We start from the raw sequence: 15,000 nt of genomic DNA on the forward strand, positions 1-15,000 counted from the left end.
GATTCGATAATCATACAAAAAACAATGAACCAACTTCGTCTGGGTTCTTGGAACGAGACCTTCAATACTTTATTTGTTATGTGTCCTCAGTCAGGATGGCAACAATGCATAAAAGGTCCCGTGGTTGTTACCCACCCACGACTCCTCACTCGATTTATCAAGTCGACTAGAGTGCAAATGAACTTTCACGTTCTGGCCCCTCATTGGTATACCCTTGGGTTTTACTTTCTCTTAGCCCTTACTTTCTCTTAGCCCCTTTCTTTCTCCCCATTATTTTGTTTCTCCTTTCTTAATCAAATCTATTTTCCTTTCTTACTCATTACTACAGACCTTTAAGACTTAACCTTTTCAGGTGCATGCGTTTACTACATTCTTTCAATGTCTTCTTTCCTTTTCCTACACAGTCTTATTTCTTCCCCAATTTGCATTCCCTTTCTTTCTCCCATTATTTTGTTTCTCCTTTCTTAATTAAATCTATTTGCCTTTCTTACTCATTACTACAGACTTTTCAGGTACATGTTCTTACTACATTCTTTCAATGTCTTCTTTCCTTTTTCCTACACAGTCTTATTTCTTCCCCAATTTGCATTCCCTTTCTTTCTCCCCATATCTATTTCTCCTTTCTTAATTAAATCTATTTTCCTTTCTTACTCATTACTACAGAGCTTTATGACTTACCTTTTCAGATGCATGTGCTTACTACATTCTTTCAATGTCTTATTTCCTTTTTCCTACACAGTCTTATTTCTTCCCCAATTTGCATTCCCTTTCTTTCTCCCCATATTTTTTTTCTCCTTTCTTAATTAAATCTATTTTCCTTTCTTACTCATTACTACAGACCTTTATGACTTACCTTTTCAGGTGCATGTGCTTACTACATTCTTTCAATGTCTTCTTTCCTTTTCCTACACATTCTTATTTCTTTCTTCCCATATTTTTTTTTCTCCTTTCTTAATTAAATCTATTTTCCTTTCTTACTCATTACTACGGACCTTTATGACTTACCTTTTCAGGTGCATGTGCTTACTACATTCTTTCAATGTCTTCTTTCCTTTTTCCTACACAGTCTTATTTTTTTACCCAATTTGCATTGCCTACTAGTTATTCATCTCTATTCCTTCTTTACTTTATTCCGTCGACATTTTTTTAGAACCTTATCACAACTGCCTAAGCCTTTTTCCTAATTGAAAGTATTTAGCCAACTTCCGCCTTCTCTTACTTTTTCTATCGTTTTTTTTTTTCAATTATTTAACAACATACCTAATCATTAAACTTATTTTTTTTCCTCTTACCTATCTTCCCATTCTTAGTAAAACTTCTTTGTTACGCGTTACTGTTTTTCTACATTTCCATTTAATCTCATTTACTTTTCATTCTATGTACTTATTCCCGCTATTTTTCTGTAACCTCTTTGTAAACTTGCTTTGACCTTTCCTTCTCGTCCTACTTCACCCACTCAACCGTCCTTTTTTTTCTCTCATTTCTTCTTCAATAACATTTCCTACTTCCTGTAGAGGCCTACTGTATACTCGCTCCTCCCCCCACCCTTTCCCCCTTTGAAGGGGGATCATGAGTTTGTATTTCGTTCCGTTCGTGACTTGGCAATGTTTCTGACGCACGCCTCTTATATCAGTAATGGGAATATCAAGTAAAATAATACCATGGAGGGAAAACCCGCAATAAGACAATGGACGAAGCAGTAGATGCACGATGAAACTTACAACGGCAATACTATAGAAAATACTTTGTTGCATTTACAGGGTATTTAACCCTTTTACCCACAGGCTATTTGGAAATTTCGTACCCTTAACCCCCAGGGGGTTATTTTTTTCCCAGCGCATTTTGCAGTATATTTTCTTTAATTGCTCTAACAGCCTTAATTTTTGTCATAGAGAGGTCATGTTGGTCTCATTCTCTTGGAAAATGCCTGAATTTTCTCAAAAAAATATAAGAAAATATGAAAAAAAAAAGTTTTATAGCATTTTTTTGCAAGGACGTACCGGTACGTCCATGGGGGTAAAGGGATGGCTTTTGTGAAACATACCATTACGTCCTTTGGGGGTAAAAGGGTTAAAGATACAGTCCCTCTTTGTAATCTAAAATTGTGAGACGGAATCAGGATACATTTCAAAATATTTCAATCACAACCTCAATTAAAATAGTTATTTTACAACGGTAAGAAACGTATTACAACCATACAACAATTTTCTACCGGAGCGTGAACTTGATAGTAGCTATGAAAGTAATCAACAGTGGTGAACGATTTATAGCAGCCGTAGGCGTTTCAATAAACCTATACTGTATTCATTTCCATTACTGACTACCTGTGGGCGAATCAATTTTGGTGTCAGCACATTTTCATCTCTAATACAAATCAAACTATTTTACGGATGAGATGTCAAATTACATTATTTCACTATTTTATTCATTACCATATCTAACATTTTAATTACGTCCTCTTGTTATGTGGATGCAATGTAATGTCAAAGTTAGCTGTTGAAACTCTTTTCTTTACCCCCATCATGGATCTATCGAGATTTCAATTTCAAAGTTGTATCTTGGAAATAGTGGATGGTATTCAAATTCAAAATGGAGTTTTTATGATAAAACAAAGTTTTATGAATACTTACCTGGCAGTTATATATATATAGCTATAGCCTCTGACTTTCTGCAGAATTTTTCAAAAATCGCGGCAACCGCCTTGTGGTGGTGGTGCGGTTAGGTGGTTAACAACCCTTTTCTGTTCTTCAGATCATCTATGCCCGACCTGTCTCCTGAGGGGAGGTGGGTGGGCCTCAAAATATATATATATATATATAACTGCCCGGTAAATATTCATAAAACTTTGTTTTATCCTAAAAACTCCATTTTTATGAATAGAACTTACCTGGCAGTTATATATATATATATATATATATATATATATATATATATATATATATATATATATATATATATATATATATATATATATATATATATATATATATATATATATATATATATATATATATATATATATATATATATATATATATATATATATAGCTGATTCACACATTTGGAGGAGGGTGACAGACAGTAAACATCGTTGGGGAAATAACAAAAAGTTGGAAGAGAAAAAACACCTTGATTCCTTACCTGCTAAGGTAGCTGACTTCAAAGGTTCCTGCCTATTGAGTCGCTTTCCCTTAGGAGTGTCAGCCAGGAGTGGACGTGTCATGCTGAAACAACTCAATCGAGTCTGTCAACGGGGTGAGACCAACAATTTGACTAGACTTCAGAGCTACCTTCAATCCTTATATTAAAAACTGCAACCTTACTAAAACTAACCCCCTAACCTTGCAGAATAGTTATAAACTAACTATCTAGACTGAGGGAACTGTACCACAAGTCGACATCCTCAGACAACCATAAAAAACACCAACCCACACACAGGTATACAAAAACTAAGGTTGAGGGGAAGTAGTAACTCCTTTGCCAAATACAGAAGCCGTAGCTACGTATGAGCCCAAGGTATAGCATTTCTCATAATCCACTCTCACCTCTCTGAGGTAATGAGAGGCGAACACAGAGTTGCTTCTCCAGAACGTTGCATTCATAATTTGCCTGACTGACATGTTCTTACGATATGTCAGCGAAGTAGGAATGGCTCTCACTTTGTGAGCCCGCACTTTTAAAAGGCCGAAGTGCTCTTCCTCACACAAGAGGTGCGCTTCCATTATAGCTTCCCTCAGGAAAAAAGACAAAGCGTTCTTTGAAAGAGGTTTTTGCGGATCTTTCACTGAGCACCATAAGGAGCTAGATGAGCGCCTCACATTCTTATTGTGAGACAAGTAAGCTTTAAGAGCTCTAACTGGACAGAGGAGCCTCTCCTGCTCGTGACCCACTAGATTAGTGAGGTTAGGGACCTCAAAAGACCTTGGTCAGGGCTTTGAAGGGTTCTCGTTCTTGGCGAGGAAGTCCATCCTTAAAGCACAAACCGCTCCATTCTGATTGAAGCCCACTTGTTTTTCCTATCGCATGAACCTCACTGACCCTTTTAGCTGTGGCTAGGGCCATCAGGAAGAGGGTTTTCTTCGTTACATCTCTAAGAGAAGCTTGTGAGATGGGTTCGAACTTCTTGGTACAGAGAAACTTCAGAACCACATCCAGGTTTCAAGAAGGGGGCTTTAACTGAACCTGTTTAGTTGTCTCAAAAGACTTCACGAGGTCTTGCAAGTCCTTATTTTGAGACAAATCTAAGCCTCTATGCTTACAGACCGTCGAGAGCATACTTCCATACCCTTTGATCGTGGAAACTGCTAGCTTAGCATCCTGTCTGAGGTATAACAAAATATCCACAATCTGGCTCACAGAGTTAATGGATGAGGAAACTTTGTGCTGCCTACACCAAGCTCTAAAATTCTCCCACTTAGAATGGTAGACTCTCTGTGAAGAGACCCTCCTCGCTCTGGCGATAGCTTTTGCAGCTTGCGCCGAAAATCCTCTTGCTCTGACAAGCTTCTCGATACTTTGAAGGCAGTCAGTTTGAGAGCGAGGGGGTTTTGATGATACCTCTCGAAGTGGGGTTGTTTGAGAAGCTTTGGACTTGCAGGAAGGCTTCTTGGGAAGTCCATCAACATGTCTACCACTTCCGTGAACCCTTCTCTCGTTGGCCAGAATGGAGCTACTAGGATCATTCGTCCCGAATCGAGGAGAGCGAATTTCCCGACGACCAGATTGATGATCTTGAACGGGGGAAAGGCATATGTGTCCATCCCCATCCAATCCATCAAAAAGGCGTCCACCGCTATTGCCTCCTTGTCCAGAACTAGGGAGCAATAGTTGGGGATCCTCTTGTTCTGGTTGGAGGCGAAAAGATCTATTAAGGGTCTACCCCACAGCTTCCAGAGACTGACAGACCTGCTGGTTGAGGGTTCATTCTGTGGGAAGAACCTGCCCTTTCCTGCTGAACATGTTTGCCCTCACATTCCGCTGTCCCTGTACGAATCTCGTCTGCAGTTCTACCTTGTTCTCCTTCGACCATAGAAGGAGCTCCCTTGCGGTTTCGAACAGAGAGAGAGCGAGTCCCCCCTTGCTTCTTGATGTACGCTAGAGCTGTGGTGTTGTCCGAGTTGACCTCCACAATCTTTCTTTGAAGGCCTTTAGCCCTAACAGAATGGTCATCAACTCCTCCTTGTTGATGTGCCATCCTAACTGACTTTTTCCAAGAGCCTGAGACCTCCTTGCTTCCTAGTGTTGCTCCCCAACCTGACTCTGATGCATCTGAGAACAACACTAGGTCTGGGTTCTTCTTGTACAGGGAGATCCCTTTCACTAACAAAGATGGATCTAGCCACCACATCAGATGATCCTTGACCTCTGCTGGAATAGGGAAGGAAAAGGAGTCTTCCTGTGTCTTCCTGTTCCACACCTTTGATAGGAAGTGTTGAAGAGGTCTTAGGTGGAGTCTCCCCAGGGAGACAAACTCTTCGAGTGAGGAGAGAGTTCCCAGTAAACTCATCCACTCCTTCGCTGAGCACTTCTGTTTGTTCACGAATCTTCGGACCTTCTCGAGGCACTTGGTCTCCCTTTCCTGGGAGGGAGAAGCCCGAAAAAGAACTGAATTCAGAACTATCCCCAAATAGAGAATAGTCTGATTCGGCTCGGTCTGAGATTTCTCCCTGTTGATGACCAGATTCAGTTCTTGAGCCATCATGAATGTTTTTTGTAGGTCCTCCAGACATTTTTCTTTCGATCGTGAACGTATCAACCAATCATCCAGATAAAAGGATACCCATATCCCCTCTTGATGCAACCAGCCTGCCACGTTCGCCATTATCCTGGTGAAGACTTGAGGATCTGTGCTGAGACCGAAGCAAAGTGCCCTGAAATGGAAGCACTTGCCCTGGATCACAAATCTCAGGTACTTCCTCGAAGCCGGATGGATGGTGATGTGAAAATAAGCGTCCTGCAAATCGAAAGACACCATCCAGTCCCCTGGTCGTACTGCTGCAAGCACAGACCGAGTCGTCTCCATGTAGAACTTCGTCTTCTCCACGAAGACGTTCAGAGAGCTGACATCCAGGACGGGCCTCCATCCACCCGAGTTCTTGGGTACCAGAAACAGGCGATTGTAAAAGCCTGGGGAGGAGAGGTCCAGAACTTGTTCTATCGCTTCCTTGTCCAGCATCTGGTCGACCAGATCTAGAAGAGCCTTCCGTTTCTTCGCATCTGCATACTGCGCTACTAAGGCTAGAGGTGTATCTGAAAGAGGAGGCTTCTTCAAAACGGGGATCTTGTATCCTTCCTTGATGACTGGGAGGGACCATGTGCCCACCCCTCTTCTCTTCCGAGACTGCCAAAAACGTGACAGTCTTGCTCCTATTGTTGTCTGGATGACTTGCACTTCATTTCTTGGAGCGTGATCTAAATGAACCTTTGTTCGTCCTTGCTCCTGACTCCTGTCTTCTTCCTCTAAAGTCAGATCTTAAAGGTGCCCTGCCTCGAAAGGGCTTTTGGAATTTCCTCTCCTCCCTCTTCAAAGACGAAGGAGGTACTGTCAAGGGCTTCCGAGCTGACCGCGATAAGAGGTCTTGGGTAGCCTTTTGTGCAAGAGAAAGCGTAATATCTCTGACAAGGGCCTCAGGAAAGAGATGTTGCGATAGGGGGGGGCGTAAAGGAGCTCAGACTTCTGCGCAACAGTCACAGATCTCGAAGCAAAGGAGCATACCAAGGCCCTCTTCTTCAAGACTCCTGCTGAAAAAAGCGAAGTCAACTCATTAGCTCTATCCCCAAGAGCCTTATCCATACAAGACATGATACTCGTTAGATCTTGTGTTCCTTCCATTTTCTCAGTCTTCCTGGCTAGAGTCCATAGAGACCAGTTCAAAAAGCTAAAAACCTTAAAGGCTCTAAAAATCCCTTTGACAAGGTGATCAAGTTCCGACATCGACCACATAACTTTGGCCGAGTTGAGTGCATGCCTTCTGGCAGAGTCCACAATGCCAGAGAAGTCACCCTGGGAGGAGGCAGACACTCCCAGACCCAGAGGCTCCCCAGTCTCATACCACATGCCAGCTTTCGAAGCAAGAGAAGGTGGAAAAGAGAAGGTGGTCTTAACTGCTTGTCTCCATTCTTTCATCCAATCTTCTATTTTAGCGAGAGCCTTCTTCGCAGAAATAGAGTGTTTCATCTTGATGAAGGCCGACTGTTTCTTGGCCTTCTTCCAACTAAATTGAGATTGAGGAGAACGAGGAGCAGAAGGTTGAAACTCCTCCCCATACAGTTCAAGGAGGGAGCGAGAGAGAACCTTCTAGTCGCCAGCAGCGTCAGCAGGTTTGTCTTCGTCTTCTGAGACATCATCAAGATCCTGTTCCACCTCTACTACATCCTTCGTTCGGGAAGAAGGCTCCCTTGAATCCGAAATAGGAAAATCGTAGGATTCGTCCTGTAGGAGAGGGCTGCAAGCAGCCTGACCCTGAGACCCGCTTGCGTCCTGCCGCCGAGCGTAGGTGTCGTCCTGGCGCCGGGAGTCGGAAGCGTCCTGGCGCCGAGCGCTAGAAGAGTCCTTGAGGCGGGAGGAGGAAGCGTCCTGGCGGTGAGAGAAGGAGGCATCCTTACGCCAAGAACTGCCATCGTCCTGGCGCCGAGAAGCGGTATCGTCCTGAAGAAGCAGGCTGGGATCATCCTGGCGGCGAGAGAGAGAGGCGGAAATGTCCTGGCATCGAGAGCGAGAGGCGTAAGAGTCCTGGCGTCGAGAGTGAGAGCTGTAATCGTTCTGGCGACGAGAAGAACCATCGTCCTGGAGAAGCAGGCTGGCATCGTCCTGGAGTCGAGAGAGAGAGGCGGAATCGTCCTGGCGCCGAGAGCGAGAGGCGGAATCGTCCTGGCGCCGAGCAGAAGAGGAAGCAGTGCGGTGTCGTGTCTTTGACGAAGCGCGCAAAGGTTCCTTAGGCAAGGAACTCCGTTCACTCTTAGAAGCTGACTTCTTGACGGGTAACGAGTCGTCTTTATGTCTGTCGGACTGGGCGTGAGGGTGGCTAAAAGCTTGTACTAACGATAAAAGCTGCTCCTGCATAACTGACATGAACGACTTAGCGACTTCTGCTGGATCCTGCGGTTCCGAAGGAGACGGATGTCGAATAACAATGGTGGAAGGAGAAGGATCTTCTGCTGCTCTATCCAGACTTCCAGCTCTTGATTTCGTCCTCTTCATAGGCACAGAATCCAAATCGTCCTCCGAAGGACAAGGTTCATGGCTACTAGAACCCGGAGAGTGAGAACGAGACTGTTCTCGGTTCCACCTCCACTTCGTCGGTCTCGAAGCCTCATACTTCCATTTGCCTCTGGGAGAGGGATTCGGGGAAGAGACCATCACATCCGACACACCTTTTCCGTGGCGGTCAAGAGCAGCCTGGGAATTTGCAACAGGACTGCCCGAGGCGACGCCCGACCGAGGGTACATACCTCTCACCCCCTTTCGGTCGTCGACGTACCTTCTCCCTTGGTCCTGGGAGCTTGGTAGAGATCTAGACCTAGGGTAATGACAGGATCGGTCAGTCGCCATCTCCACTGCACTTTCACAAGCTCTAACTTCACTTTCACTTGGCTTACCTTTAAAGGCCGCAAGTTGATCTTTAATGGCCTTCAACTCGGCAGCCATCCTGGCGTACCGAGGATCATCCGCAGATATGGAACCTATAGAAGGGGCAGGATCAACTTCCAAAGAGGAATTAATTAAAGGTTCAATAGATAAATCAAGGCTAGGTTTGCTAGCAGACTTAGATTTAGATCTAGAAGCTCTCCTTACTCTATCAAGCTCTAATTTGCGGACATAGCGCTTCATAGCTAACTAATCCTTCTCATTCAAAACCTCACATTCCTTGCACCTATTATTCAGTGCACACTCAAAACCCCTGCAACCCAAACACACAGTGTGAGGGTCTTCCGACACTTTCGGTAACCTCACCTTGCATTCCTCATTCGCACACACACGCGAAAATGAAGCTTATCACTCATATTAATCAAAAGCAAAAATCACAGAATAAACAAAACACGATTGCCAAATCCCCAAATCAATGTACTTCACCAAAAAGAAGACTGGTATAGCGACACAGGGAAAGCGAAAAGAAAATCTCTAATGCCGGACCAACGTATTGTCGATCCGGCCGGCAGAAATGATCTGAAGAACAGAAAACGGGAATGATTCCAAGTACCACCCTATAAGGGTTGTTAACCACCTAACCGCACAACCACCACATAGCGGTTGCCGCAATTTTTGAAAAATTCTGCCGAAAGTCAGAGGCTATAGCTATACTGTATATATATATATATATATATATATATATATATATATATATATATATATATATATATATATGTATATATATATATATATATATATATATATATATATATATATATATATATATATAACTGCCAGGTAAGTTCTATTCATAAAATTCCAAAGATAATAACAAGAACAATAAATTATACATGGAAAGAATAAAAGATAAATTATAGAAAAAATACCCGATTCACAAAAATAACACAACCGACGATACATATTACTGGGAGTTGTGATAATGTATGAATACATGAATTTGGGGTTGTAACAACAGTTGTAGTAATGAAACAAGAAGAGCTGCATTTGCACTAACAGTAAATGAGGTTTCAAGGTTTAGGTTTAATAATAATGTGTTAAAATTGATAGACTACATTCCGGATTAAGAAACAAAACGGTCATATTTTGCTTGTAAAAAAAACAGGATGTGAAATATCATTAAAGAATTATTATTATTATTATTATTATTATTATTATTATCAATAATAATAATAATAATTTAGGGACTTGTCATTAATTTAGTCAAAAACAGCAATAACGTCACGAGCAGTCATATGATCTGCATGACCAATATCAATGGATTTCTGTAAAACTCTGGAAATTGTAAGCAGAACATCACAAGAACTAAGACTCTTCAAAGGCAAAACTGCGAACTTGCACAGATGACTACTTTCAGGATGATACAGATGTTTTGTTATTACCTACTCCATTACCTAAAAACATTACACATTTTCTAACAAATGCAATGATATTCTTTAACTAACGTTTGTAGGAAAAAATAATGGGAGTAAAAACAGAAGCCGCAATAACATGTCAGAAGAATAAATATTGGGTTTGCAAGGGTAAGTGGCTGCATTTGTAATAGTCATAAGTTAGTTTCAAACGCAAAACAAGTTATAATTATAACTGACCATACAAAGAATAAAAATAAGCATATTGATTGACTGTGATTGCCTATTGCAAACCTCCCTCCTAGCAGTCTGTTGGACGAGGATTCAAGACACGCTCAAGATCGATAGTTTCTTATAATGTTTGCAACCTAACCATCCTTGTGAGCTAGTGATAGGGGGGGGGAGGCTTGGGAAACTTATAAGTTTACATGCTTTGTTATCAGCAGCCATTGGATAGCACTCCTTGGTCCTAGGTTGATGGATAGGGCACTTGGGCACTGATCATATGTGTACATGGTATGTCTCTAGGACATTATCTTATTTCTTGCCTCAGCCATTCATGAGGGACCTTCAACCTGCTTTACTTCTAAGCCAATTGTATTCCTTGCCAAAACAGCTATTGTAATCCCTCTTCCTAAAGCTCCTACTGCAAGACCTCTCGCTGAAGCATGTTAATTAGGAACAGTGGTAGTTTAAATTATAAAGCAACAATCTTAACCTTTATATTTTCCCTTTGCAACCTTGAACTGATCTATGAACTTAATTCGACGTTAAGGCACACCCTTTGCTCAACAGTAAGTTCGGCAACAAATATACAAGAATTTGTCTTTTTCAGATAGATTAAGCGCTTAATTTATGTACCAGTTTTCCATCGGGTGAACTGACTTTAAAGAATATGATCTTGGAGGAGAGATACAGAGCCAAGGATTTATAATCGGAAGTAATTTTTAGGTAAATTAGTATATGTTGGAAAATTATCATATATAGAATAATTAAAATCAGGAATACATAGGGATGATAATAAAAATAATTTTGTTTGGATTGTAGAGCAACTATAGTTAGTTTTAAGTTTTAACTGTAGTTAAAATTTTTTGAGATTCACAACAATAGTGGGTGTAGTCCAAGTAATAATGCTGAATATAGTTATTTGGTAACGTAACATTGGGCAAAATTTCAGCTTTAAATAGCAACGGCACAAAGATATAATAACAAAGGGGGAAATTATAACTTTACTAACACTGAAGAGGGGGAAAGTTTACGATGGTAAACTTCCCTAGAGTTTCCAGTGTTAATCCGTTGTAGGGTAACTGAAGCGGTAAATATATCGTACAGAAACACAGAAACGCCAAACAGATTTTACTACTTTACCAATATCTCAAGCACACACCAATTGCTTTATCCAAGACTGTATAGAAACTTTGATTCCGTGATTCTGACAACTTTGCAAAATTCCTCAATAACTGCAGACTTTAGAAATTAACACACTTAACCCTTTTACCCTCAATGGACGTACTGGTACGTTACAAAAAACTCATCCCTTTACCACCATGGACGTACTGGTACGTCCTTGCAAAAAAACTGTTACTTTTACTTTTCCATATTTTTCATAACTTTTTGAGAAACTTCAGGCATTTTCCAAAAGAATGAGACCAACCTGACCTCTTTATGGCGAAAATTGAGGCTGTTAGAGCAATTTAAAAAATATACATTGCAAAATGTGCTCGAAAAAAAAAACTCTTGGGGATTAAGGGTTGGACAGTTCCAAATAACCTGAGGGTAAAAGGGTTAAAAGTAATATATACTTAATAATATGTGCAAGATAAATTCAGACTAAAAAGTCGCTATTAGTGATAGATTCATACATTGTACACAGAGTTTAAATCGTATTCCTCATTTCCGGGGGATATCATCCTAACAAAATAAACTCTACCAGTTGTGAAAAGAAATTGTACCATGGAAATTTCTTCCAAATAATTTGGAAAGGTTTTAAACACTAAAATATTTAGTGGCGAGTATGCCATGAATAGGATACTATGGTTATAATTTTACATTTACCTAAACAATTAGGAATGTTTGGAACCAAAGTAATAATGAGCCAAAAATTATTTAAAAAGATCAAAGACAGAAATATATCTATATATCTATATATATATATATATATATATATATATATATATATATATATATATATATATATATATATATATATAATATACACACACATATATATATATTTATTTATATATATATATATATATATATATATATATATATATGTATGTATATATATATACATATATATACACACATATATATATGTATATATACACATATATATAAATATACATATATACATATATACATATATATATATATATATATATATATATATATATATATATATATATATATATATATATATATACATATACACACATATATACACACATATAGATATAGAACTATTTTCTGATACTATTGGTTATAATAATAACGAATATAAAAGTAGCCTCACTTCAATAAAGTATGCTCTCGTGACGATAAGCCCATTCATGTATAAACACCGATTTACATGATTACGCAAATCTAGCTTTAGTTTCGTTGAGGCGTGTTATATGATATAAAATCCCAAATAAAAATTCAAAATAGCTTTCAAAGAGAGGGTACTCAACTCAAAGGTTCAATGGTTATTTCTGAATCCCACGCAGAATTCATTCATTTACGTATTACAGATTCATGAAAACAATTCGTTAGGATTATGACGTTGGCAACAATAACAATGAAATATTTGATGAATTTTGGCAAATATGTTATCTGTGGTGGATAATGTGGGAGGGTGGGCTGTTGCACCCTAGCAGTACCAGCTGAACTCGGTTGAGTCCCTGGTTAGGCTGGGAGGAACGTAGAGAGTAGAGGTCCCCTTTTTGGTTTTGCTTCATTTGTTGATGTCGGCTAACCCCCAAAATTGGGGGAAGTGCCTTGGTATATGTATGTATGTATGTATGTTATCAGTAACATTGAGGATGTCACTAAGTTGGATAACAAAAATGAAAGATGAGGTTACCAGTCTGAATTATACACATGTGACGGGCCGAGAGAAGGTTGTGACTCAAAGGCAAGTTGAAAACAACTGAGTGAATTTATTATAGAACACTCTCCTTTATATACAAAAGTTCAAGGCAACAAGAATTTTCATGTTAAAAAAAAACAGACAATGTTACAGAGGAGAAACAAGACATATTATTTTAGGTTCTTTTTAGTGCGAGGGGAGAGCGAAGATACAAGCACAAAATGAACTATGTACGATCGTGTGACACACGGTTGGTACACACAAGTGGCTACAGTAAGGACCTAAGAAATTCAAACTGAAAGCCGACCAATGGAGTAGACAGTTATGGACATTAAAAAATAATAGTAGCAAACATAAAGGCCAACTAAAAATTTTCTTTGTAGAAAATATAACTACGTAGAACCAAGGGGGAATCAACCCAAAGACAATAGGTTTTGGTCGGCCAGGGAATCGAACCTTGCCCAAGAAACTTAGGTTTCATTGACTTAGCCCTCCGCCATAAAGAGAGATCTTTGTGGCTGAGTGACAAGTCAATGGAACCTCAGTTTCTTGGGCCCGTGTCCGATTACCCGGCCGACCAGTTGATCGCCTTTGGGTCTCTTATCGCGAGGTAGAGATAATCCAGATATAAGAACGAATGTAATATATGGTTTATATAAATATGAAACACACGTCTAAATGTACAAAATTTATAATATAGCGCAATTTATAACCAAGCGCACTCACAATAATTGACACAAGCTTAATATCCAAGATCTTTTATGACCCAAGAAAAACCATAGGTCCAGGACTACTTGCTTTTTGGTGCAATGATGAAATGAAAGTGTCAGAAACAAATTAACACTTAATATACACTAGATTTATGAGATAAATATACTTGAAAATCCTACAATTAGAATAATCAATGAAAATAAAATATAGTAAAAACAAACGTTCCTAGATTAAAATGCACCACATGAATGCCTTAAAATATGATTATATGACTCGGAGATATTTAAAGTTAGAAGCGAGTTCTCAGGTTTGATGTTAGAAGGAAAGATATACCCATTAAACCAAATCATCTGTGAACATCACGTCGCGTGTCGGGAGTGTGACGGGCCGAGAGAAGGTTGTGACTCAAAGACAGGATGAAAGTAACTGAGTAATTTATTATAGAACACTCTCCTTTATATACAAAACCTCAAGGCAACAGGAAATTTCATGTTCGAAAAACAGACAATGTTACAGAGGAAAAACGCAGACATGTTTATTCTGGTTCTTTTTAGTGCGAGGGAAGAGCGAAGATACAAGCATAATATGTACAAAATGAATCATGTACGATCGTGTGACACACGGTTGGTACAGGAGGAAGAACAAACTCGTCACGGAATATCAAGTGATATCCGAGGTCAGAAGTCACTAAATGTACTTTTTGGTATTACCTTCACACGCAGGTAATCACAGATTCGTTTAACCACTTATTGCAGAAGGATAGCTTATCTTCCGTTGGAGATGGACTTCATACCTTTCCATTTCCGCCAATTATTCATTCTAGACCTCGAGGATCAAAGTCTCCGCCCCATGGGAAAGGAAGCAAAGAAACTACAGTAGATATATGTGTGAGGGATTAGAGCAGTGGTTCCCAACCTTTTTTCTGTCATTTCCCCCCTGCACCCAGTTCAACCATCCAGATTTCCCCCTTCATGCCCCGCCCAGCCCTCATGCCCACTCGCCTGCCTCCGAAATGGGCATGATATTCCAATTCTCCCCTTGAATATCATATCAGTGAGAACTGATATGATCATATCACAATTGAATGGCTAACAACAAATTGCCGCACGTACTATGAGAACTTTTTCCGCTTGTGTTAGTTAGTAGGTAGTGTAATTATTTCCCCCCGGGAAGCTTCAAATTTCCCCTAGATTGGGAACCACTGGATTAGAGAGTTAAAC

The 15,000-nt window shown here is 39.9% G+C and overlaps 2 protein-coding genes across 2 annotated transcripts in view; both read right to left on the bottom strand.

Annotated features, from left to right (window-relative positions):
* The window catches only part of LOC137648144 (uncharacterized), an 874,425-nt gene that overhangs the window by 685,620 nt on the left and 173,805 nt on the right, over nucleotides 1-15,000 (bottom strand). The gene's annotated exons all lie outside the window — the stretch shown is intronic.
* Nucleotides 7,298-8,830, bottom strand: LOC137648407 (micronuclear linker histone polyprotein-like). The gene has a single exon (XM_068381359.1). The coding sequence runs from the start codon at nucleotides 8,828-8,830 to the stop codon at nucleotides 7,298-7,300; it is 1,533 nt and encodes a 510-aa protein (XP_068237460.1).

The sequence above is a fragment of the Palaemon carinicauda genome, chromosome 1 (genome assembly GCF_036898095.1).
Source record: "Palaemon carinicauda isolate YSFRI2023 chromosome 1, ASM3689809v2, whole genome shotgun sequence".
Taxonomy (NCBI): Eukaryota; Metazoa; Arthropoda; class Malacostraca; order Decapoda; family Palaemonidae; genus Palaemon; species Palaemon carinicauda.

Excerpts from the sequence above, each read along its gene's own strand:
- LOC137648407 (XM_068381359.1), bottom strand. The coding sequence starts at position 8,830 with ATGAAGCGCTATGTCCGCAAATTAGAGCTTGATAGAGTAAGGAGAGCT.